Source organism: Manacus candei, unplaced genomic scaffold (genome assembly GCF_025592945.1).
Source record: "Manacus candei isolate 608988 ecotype Guabito, Panama unplaced genomic scaffold, ASM2559294v1 h1tg000008l, whole genome shotgun sequence".
NCBI lineage: Eukaryota > Metazoa > Chordata > Aves > Passeriformes > Pipridae > Manacus > Manacus candei.
In genome coordinates this window covers 23,505,962-23,516,342 of record NW_026138056.1, presented here as the reverse complement: position 1 = coordinate 23,516,342, position 10,381 = coordinate 23,505,962, and the positions used below count along the sequence as shown (strand labels likewise).

General features: G+C 41.4%; 1 protein-coding gene across 3 annotated transcripts in view; it reads right to left on the bottom strand.

The window, feature by feature from the left end:
- ADHFE1 (alcohol dehydrogenase iron containing 1) overlaps positions 1-10,381 on the bottom strand; it is a 28,653-nt gene that overhangs the window by 1,543 nt on the left and 16,729 nt on the right. The window contains exons 14-15 of one of the 3 annotated variants that reach the window (XM_051771121.1): positions 9,801-9,929; positions 7,022-9,204 (exon numbers count right to left, since the gene is read on the bottom strand). The exons of 1 other annotated variant lie outside the window; for it this stretch is intronic. In XM_051771121.1, coding sequence (XP_051627081.1) covers positions 9,846-9,929 — 84 coding nt within the window. In that variant the 3' untranslated portion in view covers positions 7,022-9,204; positions 9,801-9,845. Of the gene's footprint in view, positions 1-7,021; positions 9,930-10,381 lie in introns of those variants that run through there. One more of the 3 variants, XM_051771112.1, reaches the window with a different exon arrangement.

Genomic DNA, 10,381 nt, shown 5'->3' with positions numbered 1-10,381 from the left:
GCAAGGTGCTTTTCCCAAGGGCTGAGTCTGTTCAGATACATTTGGAAGAAACAAGTGTAGATGCTTGTCCTGTTTACCAAGTATGTCAGAGCTGATAAACTTAAAAGTAATCGAATAAAAAAGTCAAATATGGTTACAAAAACTGTAATTAGAATTTTGAGTGATTTAAGATAAGTGTCAGAACCTCTAGACCTTATTTATCCTGGCCTCTGTGAACAAATTAATCCCTTTTCAACACAGCTTTCTTCCTGTGAACTTAGTGGGAAGCATCTTGGTACTCTCCGTATAGGCAAGGAATATTGCCAAGGGATTCCCTGGACAGAGCTCTTCCCAAGGCAGGTCTCTGGCTTCTACCTGGATCTTGTACCTCGTTGTATAAGAGGCAAATCTAATCTGTACTGAGCCCCTTGAGCCTATTTCTTACTGTTAGCTGGGGAATATGATAAGGATAAACCTTAGATATTTTTGGAATGGGATTGTGAACCAGAGTGATGCACAGATAACCATTTAAAAATAAGATGGGATAAAACTGCACATGCATGCTGCAGGCATCTACTCTAAAACACTTCCGTGTAATGCAGTGCCAGCACCACTTTTTGTGGAAGGAAAACTGCTTCATTTCATTTTAGGGCCAGAGAATTGCAACTGCAAATGACTGAAAAGGAAAACGAACAACAAAAAGAAGCAAAATAGAAAGTGAGCTTCTCATACACAATGCGTTATTTTTCTCTAAATGAAAGGAATAGGGAGACAGATACACTATCGATAATTTCACCTCCCACTTGTACGAGACTGAAAATCTGGTTCAAAATTGAAGTAGCACTGCATGGTTGAAAGATCTGTGAATAAGTGAAGAATTGTCAAAAGTAACATTTGAAGTTGCATCTGGCTAGAAGTTGCTGTAACAGATTTTTCCTGAATGGGAACAAGATTGAGGCATTTAAGAAATATTTTGAACTTTAAATTCACTACAGGGGACCAGGTGAGAGAGACGCAAGAGCTCTTTAGTTTGGAAGGACTAATGCACAGACTTCTCTGCTAGTCGGGAAAGAAAATACCAGCCAGACATGGAAGCCAGGCTGAAAGCATCCCCCCTCTAGTTATGGGAAGATATTGCAGGATCCTGACAACAGAAAAAACCCACAAGTCTGGTTGGCTTCTCTCAAAAAAGTTAAATATAGATAATTGGGCATTCACAAATTTGCCCTAAGCTTGTAAAACACACTTGAGTAAGTTCATATGATGATTATCAAGAAACACAATGCCCAGGGCTGCAAGGTTCAAGTCCCGCAGAGCTTGTGCCAGCAGAAGGGATTGCACTAAGCCAGTATTAAAGCTAAAGCCAGGCTGAGCACGTGGAGGCTTAACAAGCTTTCATATACTGGTCATGTACTGGTAATTCACAGAAAGCATTAAAAATGTCAACAAAGGAGCGATATGTCCAAACTGGGCTGTGACAACAATAGCTGATTAAAATGCTAAACTTTATTACATTTGTCCTTGATTTATTAATTTTTCAGGCTAATTGATCAGAGATGTCTTTATTCCGCTGATAAAGTACAGGGATTTTTGTATGGGTTTTTTCACTCTTATTTTCTTTTCTTCAGAATATTTTGACTATTGGCTCCTGTATGAATATAACCACTTTTGGGCAAACAAGTATGTTAATAAAAGCTTGTCCTGTGGTTCCTGGATTTATGCAGTGGTAGCCCTCTTGCTCTAACTGCGTACTGTGTCTCACACCATATGCAGTAAAATCCATTGCTTGGCTAACCAGGCACAGAATACTTAGGATTTCTCCAATGGATAAGTCTAAATAATAAGGCAACTTGAGCTGTCACCTTACATGTCTCTAGTATGTCCTCACACAGCCATCAAGCTCCTTTTGCCACGTGCAACACATGTGCTTTGTGGGGATGAAAGTCTTTGGAAGGTATCAAATGGCATTGCCTCCTCTGGCTCAAGTTCTGTGTGAAAATGAGCACTAGAACAAGGACTATCATTACTGGTACTCAGAAATCCCCTTTCCAGAAACTTAGAAAATAGGAAATAGAAACTGCACTAAGGGCATATAAGGAGGATCAAATTTGTGAATCCCCGTTTGATCCAGACTTAAGCTATGGGCCTGTGTGAAGCAGCCAGGTAGCACAGGAGATGGCACTGCAACAGAGGAGGTTTTAAAACAGCATGGGAGCACCAGTCTTTGGAATGTGAGAATTTTGAGGTAGCTTTTGTGCAACCATTACATCACATGGCCATAGAGCATGCACATATGAATCTGGAGGGAGGGGACCTCCTCTGATGCCAATTATCCTAAAAGTTTTTGCAGAGATGAGATGGTTTATCTGATCTCCCTGCTGGTTTGGTCTTTGTCCTCCCTACTGATGCTGCCAAGAAGGGGTGTCAAAGATCTTCTGTTGTAAGTACTCGACTTGTTTGTAGGAATCTGATTAAAGTAGATCACCCCAGATAACAAGAGGAATTAATGCTGCAAATACATAGGAGAGGATTTTCAATCTCATAAGCTACATGGAGGTCAGTACAAGTCACGCAGCAGCCTCTGAGATCTCTGATTTTCGCAGAACTGATGATCTTTACTTGTCTTTTTCCTCTCTCCCATTAGCCTTTACACTTAAGCATTTACCTTTATTAATTCAGTTCTACTTGTAATCTGTTTTGCTGCTCTGTCCAGTATGAGGAAAGTACTGTACAGAGGTAACCCTGGATGACAGAAAACCAAAAGGGAACAGGAAAGAGTTTTTTGGGCTTTGCAATCGATATGGCACATTCTCCTTAATAACTATATAGGTGTAGATTCCTCATCCTTCAGGTTTTTATGATGTTTTTTAAAATGCATATCTTAGATGTCACCCTGAAGTCTGATGTTCATATATCCTCTCAACTTGGTCAGCCAAAATTAGTAGACTCCTGGATCCTAGCATTTCAACTTTCTCTCTCTTTAGCATGTAACCACGTTATATATTCACGCTCAATGTCTCAGCTGTGAACAATTTTATGCAGATGTTTGCACTCATGTCAGTTTTTCCCAGTGCCTTGCTTGCTGTGTGCATGCAGCTGGCTCTGGTGAAGGACATACTTAGACTTTAAACGCCCATCAGCCGACCCTGTGCTGCCTTTGTTTGGCGCTTTGGTGATTTTAGCTTGGCTCTTTTGGGTAGGCCCCCAAACCGTGCTTTACAGTTGGTGATGTTATAATTTCTGACATGAGAAGTCACAAACGGTTACTTTACTATCAAAATCTGCCCAATAGCTCTCTGCTCAGTTTTGCCAATGGAGGAGTCCTAATTTTAGGGCTTCTATTTAAAATACAAGTACAGTAGGTATGAAGCACACCAGCTTGACCACACCAACAACTAACGTCGGGAGATGGCTACATGAAGGCTGTGGGATGTGTTATTCTAGGATGTCCTAACTGCCTGAAATGCAAATGGTGCCACTGTGAGTGTGTCTGAACGGGACTCACATGCTCCAGAGGCAGGAGCAGAGGCTGCAACCCTCCGGAAGGGAACACCGAAGTGCCACCGCTCACAGCACAGCACTGACATGACTTTGACCCTTCCTGGGGAGGCTCTGATCCACTGAAACAAGCGTTACAGAGGCTCTGAGGTTTCAGCAGTGTAAGGCAAATGCAGTTCAGGCTCTCTTCATGTTAATTCCCATTTGCTGCTGCTTGGATAAGCATGTAGTGACAGCTTTCATGAGGCAGGAACCTGTCCATTGGAAAATGGATTATGACCACCAACTCTTGCACATAAACGACTGAGCAATCATCTAATGGTCACTAGTGAGACACCCTAGGTCTGTGCTGGTGACCTAGAGGTGAAATGACTTTCTTTGTCTATTTGAATCAGACCCCTGATTGAGTTGGGGGGGGAAGTTCTTATCTAAACAACCATTAATCTTTCTTAAGGTGAAAAGGTCAGAAGAGCAAGTTATTCAATGTTAACTGTTTTTTTATGCAATCAAAAAAGCTTCTTTATTTCCAATGCTATCTTAAAATATACAGCAACACTGAAACATCCAAGCTTTCACAGTGGTTTTTTGAAAGTGATGTCAGCTTTTAGATAAATGACTAAGTCCATACACAGTGTCAGCCCCCCACAGCTGTGTCCATAGCCATACCAACAATGCCACACAATGTTTTCCTTAAATCCCATAAAGGCAAGCGACAATGCCACAGAATGAAGCGATAACGTATTAAAGCTGCTGACAATCAGTCTTTAACATGTGTTATCCATTTGACTGCAGGTGTAAATCAGCATTTCAATGTCAAGTTGCTAATTTAAGGCTGTATGGTCAAACATCTAAACAGAGTACCCCAGAAAAAGCACAAGTGCACTGGCAAAGTAGGTCAAAGTCACTGCAGGTCAGGGAACACAGAGAAGAAGTTCCCCATCAATAAACCAGTTTGTCCTATGATATATATATATTTCATGATACAGGCGTATTAGATTAAATTGAACATTTAATGGGAGCTCAGACTACAGGGTCAGCACAACCAGCATTCTGTCACTGTTCAGCTGACTTTGGTTGTGCACATGCTGTCAGCGTACATGACCACAGAACCAAGCTGTGTGGTTCTACAGGGTGACATGAATTACCACATGAATTATCCTCAAAGGATACACGTCATGTTTCCTCTGCTTTCGCTTAACTGTGCCACCTCATGGATGTACATTAATTTTTCCCCTTTAATTTCATATTAGAGAAATAAGGAAAATATCTGCTGCCATTTGTTGTAATTAGAGTTCTCTGAAAATGGAGTACATGTAATTTTTCCATAGAAACTAGAGACTGAAAGTATTTGTTTTAATCTCCCTCTCCTCCACCGAGGAAAGCAGTTAACTTGAGAACCTGATAAACGTTCCATTGAGCTGTGTCAAATGGTTGTCCCTCTTATTATTTGGCTGTAAACGTTTTCTACCAACTCACTCGTGGCAGCTGTTTCTGTACAATGGGGAAAAAAAAACAGAATTGCATTTTAGAAGACTATTTAATGGGATACTGGGACTGGTAAAATATAAAACTGCATTGAGAAACATTGCATCTAAGGGAACTGTAGCATTCCTAATGATAGCCCAGGTTTTGGGCTTTATTTTTGTGTCTCAATTTCACTGAGAAATTCAGAGCAGCAGTAGAAGCTTCTGCTTATTTTCACAGACCACTACACATAAAAATATGCACTAAACATTTTGTAACAAACTGACCCTGTGTGATTTCTCATATGTACACTGCAACCCAATGTGCAGATGGAGTCTGCAAATTCAGTCACTGACAGTCCCACCACACCACTACTTAAAGAGAAACTACTTCTTCTGTAGGTGGCCTGGTGGTACATCAAAGATTAAACCAGGTCTCGGGGAAGGATGAGCAGGGGTGGGTTGGTGTGGAAGACCCTCTTCTCACTGCTCAGGGCTGACACTGCAGCAAACAAGCAGTTTGTGTGCTGCTGCATGAGCTACAGCTCCTGGAGAAATCAGGAAAATGGTGGCATCACTTTCTGCATTCACTAGCTGGCGTTTGGATTTAAAATAAGTACCTTTTCCTTTAGAAAGCTCATAGGGATGGTCTGAGGAAAAATGGAGACCCTACCTTTAGGCCTCTTGCTGCATTGCATCAGATTGCCCTTGTCCCTTCTGCACAGACAACACTTAATGCAGTGACAGATTTACTAGGTGGGAGCTGTTGAGTCCAAGGCACACTGCACGTGTCCTGGAGCACTGTGATACTTAAGCAGATTTACTCGGGGGTTATGGAGAGGGCCTAGACAGAGCTGGGCTGTGTCCCTTAACCATTGCTCTTTCTCATCCGTTTCTTCAGGTCTCAGGGGGATGAAAAGCCAACTACAAGACAGAGGATGACAGACTTGGCACAGGATGGTGCAACAAGGAATGAGCATACACGATAACCTATCTGTAGTTTCTTCCAAGTTTATTCACACAGGAAGATGGTGAGAGTTTTTGGAGATTTAGGCATGTTGATTACATATTTTTTGCTTCATTGTCTTTTTGCTTTAAATGCTGGTAAAATCAGTACTGGAATGGGAAGAGGCAAGGGAAAAGAGGGGATGGACAAACTACTGTACCAACTGCTCTCATTTTTATAATCCCAAGCAGAGACCCTGCGAGCTCTACCTTGTGAGGGGAGTGGAGTGAGCTTTTCATTTTGTGCACTCCAGGTGAAAATATACCCACTGGTAAACTACTTTCACCAGCACTTTCATATGCACTCGTTCACACTTGCTCCCCAAAGCTAATCTTATTAGTGTAGATGGACTGAGTGAGTAACCAGATGGGCCAGGTTTTGTTTTGTGTCTGCCTGCACAGAACTCAGAGAATACAAGACTAGGGAAAAGAAATAGCAGGTGAATGTCCACAGCAAGAATCATGAACGTGATAACTCCTACTCTAAAAGGAGTCCCTAAAGCCTCTTCAAACCAGCCTTTTGTCATGACTAAATAGCTGACATATATGCTTACTTAAAACCTATTAAAAACCATGGTCTATATGAACTGGACATTTGTTCTTCTTTATATACAGACTGACAAATCCTTTTATATAGTTACAGCTGTTTAAGGCAGAAAGTAAGTCTCTGACTCCGCAAGGAAGAGGAGTGACTCAATCAAGCCCTACTGCTAGCAAGTATGACGTACAAGGATCAACAGTGTTGTCATGAAATATGTAATAATATTTGCAACTGATTATCTACTGGTTATGTATTGCGTACTGATTATGCAGAAACAGCCTTAAATGTTCACAGAAATACCATGCAGCAGTTCAGAAGCTTTTACTTCTGGAATGCCTCTACCACTGCTCTCAGTTCTCATCCATGATACAATGTTTTTGGGTGCACAGTGCCAAGCTCACCAGGCAAGTGACTTTGCAGGAGGAATCATTATGGTCCATGAAGCCAGTGAAAGCCTCCTCCTCTGAATAGTTTTGGTTCATAGTTACCTTGTAGGATTGAACTAAACATGACAGAGTTAAACACTGCTCTCAAGCACTTTCAAACAAGCTTGTGTTTATTTTTGTTATTTGCATTTCATCATCATCTAAACATAGTAACAGATCTATCACAGAGGGCTTGAGTGAGTAACAGAGTGGTAACAAGAGCCAGAAGAACAAGCTGCCCAGACTTCACACATGCCAAATCACTGCTGGACACTCAGAATTACAGTGTCACCCCAGCTCCCCATACAAATGCCAGACTCATGCACAAAATCGACATGTTCAAAGATACAGATACATTTGACCAACTAGGTTGTTTCAGTACAGAGTAATTTAGTAAGATAATACATGAAAAACTCCACATAACTCTTCAGCTGCGAATAAAACTACAACTGCCTGTGAACCAGGGTGTGACTCCCTGTCACATCACCACTATTTGAAAGACAGCACCGTGGGGTGACATGAGCTCCCCCGATTTTTCCTTAGCAAATTTGCACTAGTAACTAACAACTGGTGGTGGGAAAACCACTACTTGTGTAGCTGATATCTGTGAGCGAGACTTCACAACCAGTTTAAGTCAGCTGAAGACTCTGATGCTGCGAAAGGGCTGTGGAAGACAGAAAGGGCCCTTCTTACAGCACCATCTGCTTAAGTTGGGTTAGGTATTACATCAAACCCTTTGTCTCACCTGCAAAATATGGATATCAGAGGGGGTATGAGGTTTAATTTAAAAACTAGCAAGAGCTCTGGGTTACGTGGTATAGGAAGTTAAGTGTGAGGTTCTGTCAGGTGGAAATGCAGCCTGCCAATAACTGCCATACTGGCATAAATGGCAAATAAAAAGTGTGCGGGAAGGAAATATCCTACCTCCCTAACTAGCCCAACAAAGTGCCTGCTGAAGTGATGAAATCACTGAGTGCTGCTCAGTTCCCCAGAAGTGTATTCTCCCTAAACGCAGCGTGACTGCCATGAATTAGGCTTCTGGACAAAAAAATTCTCTCTTCAGGAAACCATATTGCTACTACAGCTTGGAGAAAGACAGGAGTGGAAAGACAAAACAGGCCAAAAGTTTATATAGAACCACAGAATGGTTTTGGTTGAAAGGGACCTTAAAGATCATCTAGTTCCAATCCCCCAGCCATGGGCAGGGATACCTTCCACTACACCAAGTTGTTCAGAGTCCCATCCAGCCTGACCTTGAATGACAGGGTTTGACAGAAGGTTTTGACAAAAAGTGTTTTTTTCCAAAACATGGAAGCTTCGCACAATATAACGAAGTGAATCTCTTGCTATTACATCACCCCTCGTGACAGAGGTACTTGTGGGCAATTTCAGCAGAAGAAAAAGATTCAGAAGGACGTGGAAATCAGATGTGTATCCCAGCGCAGGCTGAGGCATACTGGCAGTGCAGTCCTATGGCAACTAAACCTGTTCTGTTGCTAAAAACAACCAGGCTTCAACCATAGCATCCATCCACCTATTTTAACAGCACTAAAACAGATCCAGTGTCAATATTGAGTACACATCTGTTCTCAGATTCTAGGACAGCACTAGCTTGATCAGACAAACATCTAAATGCAAAGGTGAAAGTATAGAGCTTTCTACTTCAACAGGGTGACTGAAAAGTGCTCCCTTCCCAGCACAAAGAAATAAGCACACGAGAGGTTATGGGGTTCTTCTCACATTTGTCTTGTGCTGTGGTAGCTGCATGAATCAGATGCTGAAAGAGTTCAACACAAAGCAGAAACTGATTTAAATGAACTGTACACACAACCACATGAACCTTTTTAAAAAAGAAAAATAGTATTAAAATTTTAGTTTCATTTCTCCCTTCCCCACTTCCCTTTCTCAGTTGACAGTCAACCAGCTGGTTAACTGCTCTGAAGGTGCAGGCTCATTCCCACATTTAACCAGTGCTCCCCACGGGGCACTGTGCAGCCATATGCTTCACCACCAATTTTTAATATTGAACCACAGCACACAGCCACTTCCTTAGGCTGGTGGCTGCACTGTGAGGGACAGCACCTGCAAGAGCTCAGCAGAAGCAATTGATTCACAGCAAAGCGAGACACAGTTGAGAGCTTCCTTCCACAGAACACAGCAGGAAAAAGGAGCTCTTGCCTCCAGAGACAGAATGACCATGATGGATACTGTCTTGCTATTACATGGTTCCTGTTGAGCATGTGACCATGTTTTACTCTGATTTTATTCCTCTGATGAACACTTCACATAGATCCTAAAAGGAAAGATAAATATCTGACAATACATGTGAGAATTTTAACCCAAAACAAATTTTCGGGAAGCCTTTTCCAAACAACTGTGAAAGTGTATAGTTTTTTTCTTAACCAAATAAATGAATTACCCCAGTTCAATAGCCTTCTTAGCAAAACCAGATGGTAAAATGATGATAAGCAGAACAGAATACAGTAAGCTGACATTTTCTGCAGGGAACTCCCCCTCCCTAATTAATAACGATCTTACTTATTTTGTAACTAGCATGACTTTTCAGAACAAAATCACGGATAATTTAAATAGAAGTATAATTTGCAAAATGGTTTGGAATATCCCTTAAAACATTTTTCCACCTTTGATCATCTCTAAAGCACAAGAAAGCCTTCACTACTGCAAGAAATCTGCTCCAACTTTCATGCAAGTCAATACCACTGACTACTGAGCAAAAAAGAAACCACTGTCAAGTCTTCACTTCAAAGCACTGTTTAGTTAAAGATGAATTGCATGACCTTTTTGCAGTGTACAATGGAACAGAGGCCAAAAATACCCAAGTTCTTCCATGCTCTAAACAAATTCAGCGCTGTATCTGTAAGAAATTACCTCTCTGTTAGAATAGAGCACACTTTTCAGAACACAAAGTTTAAGCTAATAAAGCTTCATGGAAGCCTCGAAGAGAGCTGATAAGTCCTCTTCTGTTTGGGGACGTGGTGATAGCTTAGTCACTCTCTCCTACAAGATTAAAGAAAAACTGAATTACATAAGGTTGCCAATAAAATTAATCAAACAGTAGCTGAATTATGTGTTTCTGTACTACATCCTTTACAGAGAACAACAAGGTTTTGCAAATAAGTAATCAAGGTTGAGGCATCGTCAACTGTACAGGACTTTCAAGAACATATTACCTAAAATTGCCTATAATTAAATACAGAGAAGCAAGATTAGAATGTCATTCAGTTGCAGAGTCAAGTACTGCAAACACGGGCCTTGTCCGTCAAGATGTCAGTACGCTGGAGGATATTATCTTGGGAACACAGTCCCTTTTAAAATTCATTTGCCAGCATTGGAACCAGGAGTTCGAGTTTTAGGGACCAAGACTTTCAAAACACAACATCTCTCAAGGCCCAGGAACTGCTGTAAATGGGCAGAGCAAACAGCACTTGTAACTCAGACTGCAATAAAGG